At 35.6% G+C, this 17820-nt stretch overlaps 1 protein-coding gene across 8 annotated transcripts in view; it reads right to left on the bottom strand.

Annotated features, from left to right (window-relative positions):
• LOC127861002 (rho guanine nucleotide exchange factor 12-like) overlaps positions 1-17820 on the bottom strand; it is a 71348-nt gene that overhangs the window by 5594 nt on the left and 47934 nt on the right. For 7 of the 8 annotated variants that reach the window (XM_052399339.1, XM_052399336.1, XM_052399338.1 and 4 more), the window contains exons 7-8: positions 7152-7360; positions 2761-2778 (exon numbers count right to left, since the gene is read on the bottom strand). In XM_052399339.1, coding sequence (XP_052255299.1) covers positions 2761-2778; positions 7152-7360 — 227 coding nt within the window. The remainder of the gene's footprint in view (positions 1-2760; positions 2779-7151; positions 7361-17820) is intronic. The other variant, XM_052399340.1, reaches the window with a different exon arrangement.

The following is a 17820-nucleotide window of genomic DNA, read 5'->3' as shown; positions in this document are numbered from 1 at the left end:
GTAATTTTCTTTACCATTCAACAAGTGCATATGTACGTAATGGTCGAAAGATAAAACCCATACATGTACAAGTTTAACTGTATCCATTAGGCCAGGGGGGATGAACCTGTATAAAATCAGTATGAAATCATGGCCCACCAAAATTCCAGAAATATCCCTCCGATTTCTCCCCGGGTATATTGAATCAACATAAAAGATATTGAGACTGTACAGATAATTTGACACGTTTCAAAGGTCTCTGTGCTTCTGCTTCTGATGCTGTGTAGGTAGAGGAACTTTCGTATTACATCAAAATCGTACGCACTTTACTTTTCGTCATTTGTGGAACATGAATTAACTATTTGCATGACTAATTACACGTTTATAATATAAGGTATATCATTGTGTGTCTGAGAAGTCACATCACCCATCAGCATGGTCCACTTGTAATACCATTGTAAGCATGCTATCACCCATCAGCATGGTCCACTTGTAATACCATTGTAAGCATGCTATCACCCATCAGCATGGTCCACTTGTAATACCATTGTAAGCATGCTATCACCCATCAGCATGGTCCACTTGTAATACCATTGTAAGCATGCTATCACCCATCAGCATGGTCCACTTGTAATACCATTGTAAGCATGCTATCTGAGAAGTCACATCACCCATCAGCATGGTCCACTTGTAATACCATTGTAAGCATGCTATCACCCATCAGCATGGTCCACTTGTAATACCATTGTAAGCATGCTATCTGAGAAGTCACATCACCCATCAGCATGGTCCACTTGTAATACCATTGTAAGCATGCTATCACCAATCAGCATGGTCCACTTGTAATACCATTGTAAGCATGCTATCACCAATCAGCATGGTCCACTTGTAATACCATTGTAAGCATGCTATCACCCATCAGCATGGTCCACTTGTAATACCATTGTAAGCATGCTATCACCCATCACCATGGTCCACTTGTAATACCATTGTAAGCATGCTATCACCCATCACCATGGTCCACTTGTAATACCATTGTAAGCATGCTATCTAAATATAAAATCAACATCGAATGACGTTGTTTATTGTTGAAACTGTCATTGTTTAGGGCATTTTTGGGCATTCTAAACATTCCCATCATGAACGTTTTATCCCTCTGAAATGTTAAATGTGCATTTAAGAATTTAAATGCATGTGAATAACAATCATTTAAAATACCAGTACAAAGGGGAGAGTTAGCCTTATCCCTTCACTTCAAATAACCTGCTGCACACAATTTTGTTATGCTTTCACAATATACGAATGGTTATAGCCACTTGAAAATTTCTAGTGATGTTATACTGACATGAACTGCCTCAGTTCAAACAAACCTTGAGCTTAATGAATAAAGAATGTATTCCTGTTTCAAGGCCAACCTTATTTATCTACATTTTTGAAAGCCTCTTTCCCATATTTTTTTCTTTCAAGCATGGCACTTATCGCTTAGAAGCAAAGTGAAAATGACTATGTGCAAACAGAATGAAACCAGGACAGCCTGCAAGTAACTCGCAGTCTGTTCAGATTTTATGCTGTTTGTTGCTCATCAGTATCTAAGGTTTGGAGATGAAGCCTTCAAAACTTGAATCTAGTAAGAAAGGTTTTAAATTAAATATAACTTTCTAAGGGACTACAAATGCCTGAAAATGTGTATCTTAGTGGTAGAGGGTTATTTCAATGTAAATCATAATAACACCAAAGATTAACCCGTGAAAGCCAAGTGGACTCTTGCATCCTTTTAAATTGGATCAATTTATTTCCAAAATTAGGGATGTCTTGTATATTTTTATCTATATTTAGAATATTTCTTACAGAAATTCCTTTAAGCAAACAGCGCAGACCCTGATGAGACGCTGAATCATGTGGCGTCTCATCTGGGTCTACGCTGTTTGCAAAGGCCTTTTTTCTAGATGCTAGGCATAAATGGATTAATGTTAGCCTCTCTCTGTGGAAAACTGGGCTTAAGGATTGAGCGTAAAGTGTTGTTTCATATAAGCCCGCGCAGTCTGCACAGGCTTATCAGGAATAAAACTTTCCTCCTCAACTGGATTTTCGCTGAAAATGACTTCCTTCTAAAAAAAAAGAAATACCATAAAAGTGGACAGTGTAGTTCCTGACAAGACCGAAGCAATGGAATGCATTATAGTGGACCAGTGACATGCGTTATATTTTATTAAAATAGAATTATCTTCATTTATAAGATTTGTGTTGTTCTGTACAGAAAGTCAGCATTTATTATAAAGTATTTCCTGTTTAAATTTATAAATGGAAAGTTTTTAGCAATTCCTGTTATCTTAACAATTCAGTGACAAGAAAACTCTATTAGCAATGTACGTTCTCAAAATAGTATTGAATCCATTCCACGTACAGATTATGATTTTGAATTTGATATAATTGTTACATGCATATGAAGATCATTATACAAAGAATATTGTGCATTCATAATATTATAATTATATTTGGTTAATTGGTCATTATTATGTTATCACAATGCCATCACAAAGAAATGCTATAATAAGCATTAGATTAAATTATGTTCCAATCACAGCATTAACACAGTATATATTATAAAGTGTATATCGCATATACGAATAGAAATACATTTCTATTAGACAAACATAGAAAGACCAACAAAAAAACAATAACTATGGTTACAAAACAGAGTTTCAAGAACCATTTACAAAAGTTCATAGATCATAAAAGCTTGAAGTCTCTGGTACACTCAAAGTTACAAATAGAACTTACACGAATATGATACTTTCGCTGAAACAGATATTTATCATAGTGTGCATGGATAATTATAATATTTTTCCCACCTGAGTTTGTTGCAAAATAAAACAACTGTAAGGTGTACAAACCATACAAAGAATTAAATCATTATTGTATAAATTATAGAATGAGCTAAATAATGAGTGTACAGATCACGAATGAGTTTAATAATTAGTGCAAAGTACTATCACAATCACTGTATCCATCATACAAATTTCATCAATTCTCTGCAACTATTTACAAAACAAAATTCTCTGACTATAATTTGTTGCTGTTTTATCTGAAGCTGATGTTCTTCTTAATCTCTCTAAACTCACTGTGCATAATCATTGTGTTACAATCAATTATATAGTTACTAGCTTGTTAAACGTGATTTATTAGCAAGACATGTTTATTTTCTGACCTACATTCTGATACTGGTAAAATGTTTGTTTGTTGACAGGTTAGTTAGCTACTTCTTGCAAAGAAGGAAACCCTGAAGCATTGACCTGAGTACAAGAGTTCAAGGTGCACCAATTGTAAAAGACATGACAAAGAGGACCTAGTCTTTAGTCTATTTGCAACACAAATAGACTTTTGTAATACTGCATTTCAAAATCACAGGGGAAACAGTTGTCCTTTTCCAAGCATTCTCTGATTTTGGGCAGACAAAATAGATATTTAATATAGTATTTCGTAATTTTTGCAATTTTTCATTAAGAAACTTTTTTCTAAAATTTTCTTCCAACAACATTGCTTACACCATTTTTAGTGAATTTTTCTAAGACTGTTTTATTTGAAAAAACATTATAAGAAACTAAAACAAATTTCGTTTGTAAAACAAGTCTGTTATTGGCAAAAGAGAGTGACTAGAAATATTGGGATTTTATTATATTTTTTTAAGAAAATTACCATCTACAAGGCAAACTTAAAAGTTATGTTCCTTGAAAACAAAGGGAGATAATTATATTACTGCTTCATGCGAGGTAGGGGACTTTTATTGCTTGGCAATAGTCTTGTTCTTGTTAAAAAAATCTTTTTGACAGCCTTTTACATTTTTATTCAGACAACTAATCCTTTAACATTTACTTCAGCAGAAATGTCCCTGTATCTTGCAAATAGGCTTTCAACGCTATCGGCGGTCTCGTTGATCCCATGCTACCATGATTATATGGCATTGAAAAGATCGATTTATGCAATTTGGCCAAGTTTAATCAAGACTGGGTATAGATATTGTCAAGATAAACATGGTGATCAAGTTTCATCAGGATCGAGTGATAAGTGTGGTAAAAAGTTTCTAAACTCAAGCGACCCAACTGGGCCTTATCATTGTAAAAATAAGCATTCAGACATAGTTTCATCAAGACTGAGTTACAAATATGGTTTCTAAAGTGGTTACAAAGTTTTTAAAGATAAGGATGCCCTTGTTCAAGAAGCAGATTAAAACTTGATCTAGATATTGACAAGAAATAAATTCTGACCATGTTTTAGCAAGATTGAGTCATACATGTGGCCTCTAGAGAGGTCACATGATTTTTTTAAGATTTGACATGGTGACCACCATTTTGTAAAGACATGTTATATAGGACATGTTATATATATATATATATATATATATATATATATATATATATATATATATATATATATATATATGACATATTACTTTGAAGGATGACCTTGACCTTGCCCTTTCACCACGAGATACACATGCATGCCAAATATCAAGTAGCTATCTTCAATATTGAAAAAGTTATGGCCAATGTTAAAGTTTTCTGACAGACGGACAGACGCCATATATTAGACATTTTACCTTGAAGGATGACCTTCACCTTCACCTTTCTTTCAACACTCAAAATGTGCAGCTCCAAGAGATGCATATGCATGCCAAATATCAAGTTGCTATCTTCAATATTAAAAAAGTTATGACCATTAAAATTTTCAGACAGACTGGCACAGACTGACATACTGACTGACGGACAGTTCAACTGCTATATGCCACCCGGGGGGCATAAAAATGTGGTCTCTACAACATTAACAAGCTAATTGTGGATGACATACACTCTAAAAGGAAGGACACATGACACAGGGTGATCACATTATCTATTTGTAAATTGGCCTGTATTAAAAACCCATTTATGCCTAGCGTCTAGAAAAAAGGCCTTGGCAAACAGCGTAGACCCAGATGAGACGCCGCATAATGCGGTGTCTCATCTGAGTTTGCGCTGTTTGCTTAAAGGAATTTCTGTAAGAAATATTCCAAATATAGAAATAACAAGGGCTGTTTGTAAAACATGCATGCCCCCCATATCAGTTGTAGTGGAAGCCATTGTATGAATACTTTTTTGTCACTGTGACCTTGACCTTTGACCTAGTGACCTGAAAATCAATAGGGGTCATCTGCCAGTCATGACAAATTGATCCAATTAAGCTGAATGGGAGAGTCCACTAGGCATAAAAGGGTTAAATTTTTAGCAAAGAAAAATACAATGATATTTGACCTTAAGGATGACCTTGCCCTTGACATTTCACCTCTCAAAATGTGCAGCTCAGTGAGATACACATGCATACCAAATATGAAGTTGCTATCTTCAATATTTCAAAAGTTATAAAACTTTAACCAAGGTTAAAGTTTTTGGACAAAGACACATACAATGAATGAAAAATGGGCTGTCAGTTGTAGTGGCAGCCATTGTGTGAATACGTTTTTTGTCACTGTGACCTTGACCTTTGACCTAGTGACCTGAAAATCAATAGGGGTCATCTGCAAGTCATGATCAATTTACCTATGAAGTTTCATGATCCTAGGCCTAACTATTCTTGAGATATCGTCTGGAAACCATTTAACTATTTCGAGTCACTGTGACCTTGACCTTTGACCTTGTGACCAGAAAATCAATAGGGGTCATCTGCCAGTCATGCTTAATGTACCTATGAAGTTTCATGATCCTAGGCTTAAGCATTCTTGAGTTATCATCCGGAAACCGTTTCACTGTTTTGAGACACTGTGACCTTGACCTTTGACCTAGTGACCTGAAAATCAATAGGGGTCATCTGCGAGTCACGATCAATGTACCTGTGAAGTTTCATGATCCTAGGCCTAAGCTTTCTTGAGTTATCATTCAGAAACCATCTGGTGGACGGACCGACGGATAGACTGACCTACCGACAGACCGACCAACCGACATGTGCAAAACAAAATACCCCCTCTTCTTCGAAGGGGGGCATAAATATACTAGACATCCCTAATTTTGGAAATAAATTGATCCAATTTAGAAGGATGAGCGAATCCACTAGGCATAAATAGGTTAAAGCTCTGCATAATGTGGATTTAAGACATAAAATTTTAACACACATTTTCAAGAGACATTATAATACAAGTGTTCTTTATATCCACCTTAAAGTGAAACACCACAAATGCTGTCAAAATAACATACTGCTTTTTTTGGTAAAAATAACTACCTAAATGGCAAATTAAAACATTTAAATAAACTTGATTATAAGAGGCTAATTATTCAGCCCTTTATCTCTAATTGAGCCGTCTTCTGAGAAAATTGGGCTTAATGCATGTGCGTAAAGTGTCATCCCAGATTAGCCTGTGCAGTCAACACAGGCTAATCAGGGAAGATACTTTCCACTTTTATGGTATTTTTAGTTTAAAGGATGTCCCTCCATACTGAAAATCATTTTTAAGTGGAGAGTGTCATCCCTGATTAGCCTGTGTGTACTGCACAGGCTAATCTGGGATGTCTGGGATGACACTTTACACACATGCATTAAGTCCAGTTTTTTCAGAACAAGGCTCAAATAATCATAAGTTTAAAATTGGTCTATAAATGATTGACAATTGAAATAATCAAATATTATTTGTAGTATTTCTTTGTTCTCATTACCCTGGCTATTTCCCCCAAAACAAAAGCCACAGGGGTGTAAGATTTTTTTCTTTTTCAAAAAATAGCAAAACAAGAGATGTGCTTGTCAGAAACACAATGCCCCCTATTGCGCCGCTTTGAAATAAAATTTCAATATATCATTTGGCAGGTTTAGAAATTATCTCCCTTTTAAAGCTTATTACTTCCCTTGGATTGTATATTTTGACTTTTGACCTTGAAGGATGACCTTGACCTTTCACCACTCAAAATGTGCAGCTCCATGAGATGCACATGCATGCCAAATATCAAGTTGCTATATTAAATTTGGCAAAAGTTATGGCCAATGTTAAAGTTTTCAGACGGACACACAGACAGACAGACAGACAGACAGACAGACAGACAGACAAAAGGACTGACAGTTCAACTGCTATATGCCACCCTACAGGGGGCATAATAACAGTTTTACACCGTACCCTAAATTATCTCCCTTGTATTCTGATCTACAGCAATACTTACATCAACCGGTTGTGGCAACGATACAGAGTCCCGGAACTGTGAAAAGTCCCGGATATGTGAAATGTCCCGGATCTGAAATGATTCACGACTCGATGAATCCCGGCTCAATGAATCCCTTTGAAAAGGCTGCTCCTGTGCATGAACGCTAGATGCAGAAGATGAGGACGTGACGGGCTTACCGAGCAATGTCAGGGCCACGTAGGAACCGGCTGTAATATACAAGAAAAAGGGCTGTTTACTGTGATCAAGAACTCTTAATGAAGCTAAAGGCAATTAACACATTAATGTCTTAAACTTTGACATACAAATTATGTGTAATCCTCTTAACAAGTTTCATTTAGCACATCAATCCAATATTTGAGTCTTGTTCTGAGAAAAATGGGCATAATTCATGTGTGTAAAGTGTCATCCCAGATTAGCCTGTGCAGTTGGCACAGGCTAATCAGGGACAACACTTTCCGCCTAATTTTCATTTTTGCTAAGAAGAGCATGCTTCATTTAAACAAAAAATGTCATAAAAGCGGAAAGTGTTGTACCTGATTAGCCTGTGCAGACTGCACAGGCTTATCTGGGACAACACTTTACGCACATGCATTATGCCCAGTTTTCTCAGAACAAGACTCATTTAATCAAACCCTATAGGCAATATAACCGAATTAACTCAATAAACCACAGGCGCCATGTTTGACATTTGTACTGGATCACTCCACTGGAAGTACACTATATTCTCCACCCAACTCTTCTAATAGCCAGTAATTAAAATGTAATTCAGGATCCCAATATAGCCACACGCTGCTTCATTAATCTGGTGGGCATCGATGAAAAGATGCTTGTTGCATGCCTTTTGCTGATGATTTGCAAATGCGGAAATTATATACAGAATAATACAGTCGTTGATTGTGAAATATGTGCATCAGATTAGCATTTCTGAATCAGTTACAGCAGTTGTGCACTTTGTCTTAATATAACAGTATCATGGCAAAAGGTAGGTCAGAAGGTAGAAACAAGCCAAAAGTAATGCACTCATTTACACATGATTTACACACCCTGTGCATAGGCGGATCCAAGTGGGGGCGGACGCGGCGTACGTCCCCCCCCCCCTAAAATTGCCAAAGTAAAGTCAAATCATTTGATGTATAATATGTTTAATACTTAACTAGATCTAAATCACCTATTTAAACTCATTTTTCTTCTTTTTCGTACACATTTCCCACTAATCACAGACAATTGCTAAATGTTTGAACTTTAGACTCTCTGTCCCCTGGTTTTTCAAGTCAAACTTTGCAATTCTGATGAATCTTCTTTTGTACATTGATTACCTTCAAAATCACTAAAATCGTGGAGCTTCCAGGGGGCTTTGTCCCCCCCCCCCCCAGACCCCCTAGCAGTGCTTTGCCCTTAACCCACCAGGAACCCTGGACCCCTAGCAAATCTTTTTCGATATAGCCCCCCCCCCCCCCGCCCTAACCAGAAATCCTGGATTCACACCTGCTGTGTTCATGCGTGGATGTTCATGTTACTTCTGGTGTGAAAGATGCCAGATTTTGTGCTATATTTGTGTGCCTTTCTATCCATGTGCCACATTGGGACTATCAACACTATGACAGTAGTAGTAATTACAGTGTCCTGTATTTATGCCTGCGGATTATGTGTTTATTTCCAGTCATTTTATTGTTGTTTTCTGGCTTCCTTTTCACATCCTTAAATAACAGCTATGTTCCAAATGCACAAAATTTGACACTTGTGGATTAATCCGTTAATGATGGTCAAAACTCGTTTCAACATAAATGTTTAACCAAGTCACTAACTCCTGTGTGCCACTTCAGCCAACACTCAAACTCAATTCAGTAAACACACAGCCTAAATTCAGTAAAAACACAGCCTTAATTCAATAAACACACAGCCTTAATTCAGTTAACATTTAGCCTTAATTCAGTAAACACTCAGCCTCAATTCAGCCAACACTCAGCCTCAATTCAGTCAACACACACCACAATTCAGTAACTATACAGCCTTTATTCAGTAAACACTCAGCCTTAATTCAGCCAACACTCAGCCTCAATTCAGTCAACTCTCAGCCTCAATTCAGCCAACACTCAGCCTCAATTCAGTCAACTCTCAGCCTCAATTCAGCCAACACTCAGCCTCAATTCAGTCAATAAAAAGTTCATGAAACAAAATGTAGCATCATACTGTATGTATACATCAGTTATAATGTTTCCAGAATGTCTAAACTAGGTTGATTAAGGTTTTTAACTGCAATCAAGTAACCAGACCTAAATTGATAGCAAAGCCACAGCTTGGAACTAAGGCATTTGAAGGCTACACTGAACTAAACAAACTCTGAGATGGACAGATTATTTATAATAACACAAACACAGAATGGCCATTTGTATAATGAATAGATGGTCAAACAAGATAAGTCCAGGTAAGATCTTCAAAACAGAACAGACAGCATGTAATTTGGAGGATGTTCCATGTATCTCTGGGAACCATTTAGACTTCCAGACTCCAAGCTGTATCTGTCTTTGAACAAGCCTTGTATGTTTGGTAAGAAGGCAGTCAATGGATCTGTTTTGTGAATGAACCAAGCATATTTCACACACTGCCATCAGTGGGCAATACCTTGACCCATTTATGCCTAGTGGACTCTCCCATCCTTCTAAATTGGATCAATTTATTTCCAAAATAAGGGATGTCTATACTTATTTCTATATTTAGAATATTTCTTACAGAAATACCTTTCAGAAAACAGCGCAAACCCTAATGAGACGCCGCATGATGCGGCATCTGCTGCGTCTCATCTGGGTCTAGGCTGTTTGCCAAGGCCTTTTTTCTAGACGCTAGGCATAAATGGGTTAAAAATAATTTGCCTGGACTGTTTGTGAACAAATAAGGAAAAGAACAATACCAGTCCAGCCCACAGTGCTCACGCTCACGATATTTCAAAGCTTTTTGTACAGAGGGAATGTGAATGTTTACATACTAGGAACCCTGAGTAAATTTAAAGCAAATTGGTCTCCAGTCAGCACAGCTCTATTTATATCCTTAAGATATTTACAATGTATTTACTTACAGTTCCAACTGAAAAGCTATAATATTCTGATGCACTGACATAATATCAAGAGGTTAAATAACTATATCATTTCTTGGGTGATTTGGATAAGGTTTTTAATGAAATAAACAACAAAAACTCACATCACAGCAATAGTTTGGATACATATAAATCTAGACCACCCTGCTAAATCCCACATAAAGCATCAGTCAAACACAACACATAAGACAAACACAACAAATACGAGAAACACAACAAATAAGACAAGCACATAAATATCTGTCTCGCAAGCCCAAACAGTGCCAAAATACTATCCCCAAACAATCCCAAACTAGGATGTACCTGTAAAATTATCAAGAACAGCCATACATTCTGTTTGATGCTTATCATACTTGTAAAACATGTCAGCTCAATGGAGTGTCCATGACTGCCAATTGAAATACTCAATGTATGTATGTCCTGCCATTCAGGTCATAACTATGTAGGTACATGTATACATACAGGTTCATTAATACAACAACAAGCATTCAATTTGAGCCCATCAATACAATTTAAGTAATGGACCAGAAACCACATGTTTTCTGTTTATCAATGTTACTTGTAACCTTGACTCAATGGTCTTAAAATTCAATTCCAAGTCAGGTCTTCATTCCAGCTGTTAGACCCTTTATCAAGATTGGTCAATCAAAATTAACCCTTTGCATGCTGTGAAATTTTTGTCTGCTAAAATGTCGTCTTCTGAATTTTTAAATAAGCATTGTCTTCATTTTTTTTCAAAGAATACTATCAGAATAGCAAACAGTTTTGATCCTGATGAGACGCCACGTTCTGTGGTGTCTCATCTGGATCCAAACAGTTTGCAAAGGCCTTCAAAATTCGGTTCCAGCACTAAAAGAATTAAAGTTATTGAAGGGAAACCTCCTGTATGATGCCAATAGCCAACCTCCATACCTCAAACTGATAGCAACTTTGTTGAAAACCTGTTATAAATACTTGACCCCAAAGTACATGTTTACATTCCGAAGAACACGCTTCCCCCTCAAAGTACATGTTTACATCCCAAGCCCTGAAGGTACATGTTTACACCCCAAGCCCTGAAGGTACATGTTTACACCCCAAGCCCTGAAGGTACATGTTTACACCCTAAAGTACAATGTACATGTCTACAACCCAATGTACATGTTACACCTAAGAATATGTTTACAACCCACAGCATATATATTAATATCCCAAAGTACATGTTTACACCCTAAAGTACATGTCTACACCCCAAAGTACATGTTTACACCTAAGAATATGTTAACAACCCACAGTATATATATTAATATCCCAAAGTACATGTTTACACCCTAATGTACATGTCTACACCCCAAAGTACATGTTTACACCCAAGAATTTGTTTACAACCCACAGTATATATATTAATATCCCAAAGTACATGTTTACACCCTAATGTACATGTCTACACCCCAAAGTACATGTTTACACCTAAGAATATGTTTGCAACCCACAGTATATATATTAATATCCCAAAGTACATGTTTACACCCTTAATTACATTTCTACACCCAAAAATGTTAATTCATTCTCAAATTGTATGCTTCAACTAAACATGTCAATATTAAATATCCCCTAATGACTCATATTCATTGCTATATATTACATGGTTTAATCAGTTTCATTTCCCAACGACAAAGATACCACATACAATATCCTGATAACTTGTGATCATCAATTATAATCAACAGTTTTACAAGAAAGTTTAAGAATTCAGTGTTAAACTGTGTTATATGAAATTGAAATGTAGAGTAGATGATCAGTTTTGCATGCAGTCTACAATTAAACGATCAATTATTATTGTTTAAACGGTGACGCAACTTCCACCCCCACACAAGCCAACATCCACATCGTAGCCAGCTGAGTAATAGTGATAAATACTCAGTCAGGAGATGGAAAATCAGTTGTGTGTAACCTTTATAACGTAGGTTGGGTTATGAACTGGCACAGCCGTGGCGATAGGTGCAATTAATTGTTACATAAGTAATAGTTTAAGTAATGGTTAAAACATATTTTGTAAAATTTAATTGGTTAAGAAGGGAGCCATATAACCCATATATAACCTATATGCATTGAACATGTGTATCATCAGTGTGTTTTTTCACCATATTGGAAATGGAGATGGGTCACTATGGATTGGTAAAAATCATGTTGTTTTAAATAAAATTTAGAATTTGTGTTGTTAACAGAGCTCCAGATAAAGGCCGTACAGCCGTAAATACGGCTTTTTCATGAAGGTTTACGCATTTATTTTTATAAACTGGACGTACAATTACGACTTTAATATCCCTTTTACGCATTTACGAAAAACATCTGGCCGCACCGATACGTCCGCATCAGCGTGGTTTGATTTGTTGGTCTCGAACCTAACGGCGCTTTTCGTTAATGTAAATTACCGAAAAGCTGTAGACTGGGTTTCTGTTTTATTGTCTATTCTGTCGCGTGATTTCCGGTAACTCATAAACCCGTAAAAAAACAATATGTCTGCGCAGAAGGGAATGCTGGCTAAACCGAAAGCGGTTCAAAAAACACTTTGTTGTCATATAATGGCTACATACAGTCGTTTAACTATCCTGACATTCAAACTGTAAACCCAGAAATATACATTGTGGCCCCGATATTAAACGATGTGATTGCATCGGAGGCTAAAAACGTTAGAAAACACGATGGGAAACGGATACAAACAAAACCTGTCGAAGATTGGAAAACCACATGATTGGCTTGTAACCGAGAAAATAGAAGACGTTCTACGGTTAATTTGTGAAATTTTCCGTAGTGCTGCTAAACTGTGTAAATTAAGCACAGTGTGGGCCTATGAAGGTTTGAATTATACAGTATTTTTATAAACTAAAGTAGTTTTACTTGTTTATAGGTATAATTTTTTGATTTGCATTCTGTGCCCCCAAAGAATCCACTTTGCAAATGATATTTTCAGTTAAACACCCTTCAATATTCAAGAACACGGGTAGTACAGTACTACCTGTATTTTTGGATATGGTAGTACAGGTACTAATTGAATTTCAGGGTTACTCCTTTTCTATCTGTCAGTGGCAGTACCGTTACTAATTTCACAAATCCTTATCTGGAGCTCTGTGTTGATGTTTTGTTTGCTAAAAAATACTTAAAAATTGAGAATGAAAGTGATTTCAATTTTAAGTCAATTTCAACTTAGCTGGATGGAACTAAATGTTTTTAACAAATATCTTTGGAAACATTTCGATCTCATTTGGGAAAAATATCAACTTGTTTTCCATTGAGAATGGGTCCCTAAACTGGCCCCAAATTTGAACGACATAAAAACAAGGATTGTATATACTGTAATATGATTCTGTTTACTACTGACTAGGTGCGCAATTTCATTGTTTCACATTAACGAATTAAATACTGACGCCTTCTTTTAACTCTTCAAATAAACACAGAATCTCCAAAACAAATTATTTTCAATTTTTACCTTGAAAAACAAACCTTGACTGATTTTAACTCTGACATAGCAATCTTTTCCCCTACTTTTTCCTATTCAATAACATTCCTTTTATCACTTGCAGGATGTGTAGGATAAACCCTCATTACCACCTATTCATTGGCTTGTGAACCATTCTCAAATATAGAAAATGAAAAAAAAAGTAATTTTCCCTTCAAAATCTTTGCCTTCCTTTCTGAAGCATTCATAACAAGCAGGTTGGCATGTTACATTTATCATTAAAAGGCTGATTGTTAAGGGGTGACGAGGTTGATTTTTTTTAAAGGTGGATGATTTTAAAGGGTCAGGGTCATTTAGAAGGGAATGATTTATAACACGGCTGATTTAGAGGTGTATGATTTAGTGTATGATTTAGATCAGGGTGATTTGAATAGAAAGGATGATTTACAATAGATATAGATGTAGACAGGAGGGAGATTCATGGGCAGTGAGATTTACTATACAGGGGGGTGGGGGGATTTAGAAGAATATGAGGGGATTTAGAAGAATATGAGGGGATTTAGAAGAATATGAGGGGATTTAGAAGAATATGAGGGGATTTAGAAGAATATGAGGGGATTTAGAAGAATATGACAGGTCTGCACACACTACCCCTCCACAAGAAAGTGTTCATGCTTTCATATTGTCATGGCGTTTAAAAAACGTAGCATTCACACCCCCACACACATATACACAAACTTTTGAGTTGCAATCATCCAACTCCCAGCTATTGACTAGTGGTTGGAATCGGTTCCCAAAACTGAGTCGATTAATCGGAGGCCATAATCAGCCATTAATTGATTAATCAGCAATTTTAACAAAAAATGAAATTTTTAATATTTTAACCAGTTTTTTTGTTGATATTAACATTATATTGCTATATATAAAAAAAACAACAACAAACTTTATCATGACTATTCCTTATGTGTTTTGTGATTTAATAATGAATAAATGCTAAAAAATCTTGCTTCGTGTTCCAATTAGTGACAAAATCTTGTGGCTGCAATGTTATGTACTGTGTTGAAAATGGCGTTCAACCGCAATAACAACAGCAAATCTTGTACAGAGTATTACAGATTGGTAAATAAAGACAGATCTTTAAAAAGTAATTTTTTTTCAAAAGTACACCTTTTATTATCATTTTCAGAAGAATATGAAAATATCTACTTAAATATGGACCTTGTAATGTAACATCGTATGTTTGCATGGTTTTATTTTTAGAGTAAACATACCATGGTTCGTGTACTGTTTTCTGCAGTAATTACAGAACACGTATTTCATATCAAGGTTCCTGTCTTTTGCTGGTTTAGTAGGATCGATCAGTTTGACACTAAAATGGTTCCAAACTTCAGATTTTTTCTTAGATTTTTTAGGTAAGGGAACAAATTCTTCTCTGACCGACATCTTGAATGATTTGCCTATACACATCCGTATTACGATCGCTGATAGTTTAAAGGGGTTGTTTTATCAAATAAAAAGGCCCGTTTCAGTTGAGCGGTAAACAGGAATGATCTAGTAAAAAATGATCGAATGATCGTTACGGTAAAACATTTGTCAAATTTTCGTCGACTCGAAATTTGCATCGTCATCGTCACATCAGCAGCAATTTGTTGACGACGCGTTGACGATCTGATTAATCAACTCACCACTACTATTGACCCTCCGGATCGCTGGGAGTTGCAACTGCTAACCTGATTTTCCATAGAAACATGCCGGCAGTTTAATAACAAATATTAGCAACATAAACTATTTTCTGGCATAAAAAAACACAAATAGATCGTCAATATATCCATAATGCGCAAATTAAAACAACTTACATGATATGTTATGCTCGCATAATATTGATATTAATCCAAAGTTTCAAACACGTCAACGGTTAATTTAATGTCTATGTTTTTGCAATGGTCAAGGCCAAGTATTCCAAATTCGAAAATATGCTATAGACTATCTCCGGAATCCTCGGCGAGATAGATCTCATGTCTAATCTACCAATCATAATACACCTACTATCTCCGGAACATCAATAAGATAGAATCGTCATTTCAAGACTTCGGCTTTCGGTTTGATAACGGTATTTGTATTAAGTTTTAGTTTTGAGTATTTCTCCACAATTCACTCGCAAATTGATTTCTGTAATATACAGGTATTGTGTTTGTGAGGATGTATTAGGTTGATTGAACTGGATTTTATAGACATACGTGTGACATAATTTTTTTACATTAAAAAATGGGTTAACAAGAAGAACTCTGAGCTGTACGTATGAGCATTCAAGAAGAACTATTTAACAAAGATTTAAGCTGGTATCTCCGAGACATTTTTCTACCCCATTATAATAGATCCAATTCTTGTATCAGATTTTAAATATTATTGCGCACCTGCCGGCTACACAAACAGTGGCACCTGCTCCTCGGAATTCAAGCAGACCTGTTCAGTTTTGTTTAGCACTTCAACATCCACTTCCTTGAGAAGTTGGCAATGAATAGCGAGGCCCTCCAAAAAACTGGCGATCAGATAAGCAACTTGGCTTGTTGATAAAATGCTCAAAATAAATAAAAGAAGAAAATGGCTGCTAATCTGTTTATCAGAGAATAAAATGTTTTCATAAGATTTAGGCTCCCACAGACTGAAATGCTCAGATTTTAGCTCATGATTATTTATGCTAATAAAATTGACCCACCTTTGGTAATTTTTACAAACCATTCGATACTTCATTTTACAGATTCTCTTATGGCGGAAATCTGAACGCCAAAAATAACTTCATCGCATTTAATTAATATCTTATCACTTCATGAAGTTTCTACTGTAACGTTATAACAAGTAATATTTAATTTCATTTTATTTATATCTTGCCACTTTAATGAAGTTCCCACTAGAAATGTTATAACATGAGAACTGTTATAAATTGCATTGAATTACTAACAAATTTATAACTTTAATGAAGTTTTGACTATCGGTTATAGTTAAGTATTTATTTAATTTCATTTAATCTAGTACATGTAGTTCTTAACCCATTTAAGCCTAATGGACTCTCCCATCCTCCTAAATTGGATCAATTTATTTCCCAAATAAGGGATGTCTAGTATAATTATTTCTATATTTAGAATATTTCTTACAGATATTCCTTTAAGCAAACAGCGCAGACCCTGATGAGATGCCACATCATGCGGCGTTTCATCTGGGTCTAAGCTGTTTGCCAAGGCCTTTTATCTAGACGCTAGGCATAAATGGGTTAATTGAAACTTAACATTGTTTGATTACTTTTTTTCCAAATTAACAAGGTATTGGTATACATAGAATTAATTTCAAGCATCATCATGCAACAATTTTTTTTTATCAAAACATCTGGGTGGCTTCAGATTTTATTTATCATATCATCAGGATAACAAAATGTTTATGATTTCCATAATTGTCAAACTTGTATTTGAAGCATTAGTTTGAATATCCCAACTGATCACTTAAACAACTAGATTCAATTTTTTGCCACTATTTCATAATGAAAACTACCTCCCACAAATGCCAACACCTCAAAATTTTCATAATTAATTAAATGATCGATAACCATAAATGCCATAATTTGCCAGGTCCAAATGGGATTATTCCATTAAAATTGTCCATACATTTTACCTCCAAAAGGGAGCGCCCTGCAGCCAGACACATAAAACCAACTTTTAAATTCCACCTTCACTTTAGTCTAGTTTCAGTATAGAACAAACAAACACTAAATTTCTGGCCTAAATTTATGATAAATTTTCACAATTATTCTCCATTTTTGGAGGCTATCACACAGGTGCACCATGTGTGCGATGTCATATAGTGAATTATGGGGTATACTTCTATCTAACTTTCAATCGAGACATCAGGGTATTCCCATTTGAACATGCGTAAATAATGTTTCACAATATGCAATATGATAAGGAAAAACCAAATGAAAAACAACAACAACAATTAAACCTCTGTTTTAATTAATTTTTTTAGAAAATTAAATTTTCAACAATTCTCAAAATTAAGATTATACTCTGATCTTCTTTAAAGATGTTTCTTGCAAAATCCAGCAGAACTCAAATATTGCCAAACTTCAAGTGTTAAACAAAAGCAAG

Source organism: Dreissena polymorpha, chromosome 15 (genome assembly GCF_020536995.1).
Source record: "Dreissena polymorpha isolate Duluth1 chromosome 15, UMN_Dpol_1.0, whole genome shotgun sequence".
Taxonomy (NCBI): Eukaryota; Metazoa; Mollusca; class Bivalvia; order Myida; family Dreissenidae; genus Dreissena; species Dreissena polymorpha.
The sequence above is the reverse complement of the archived record's forward strand: the minus strand, read 5'-3'. Positions and strand labels throughout refer to the sequence as shown.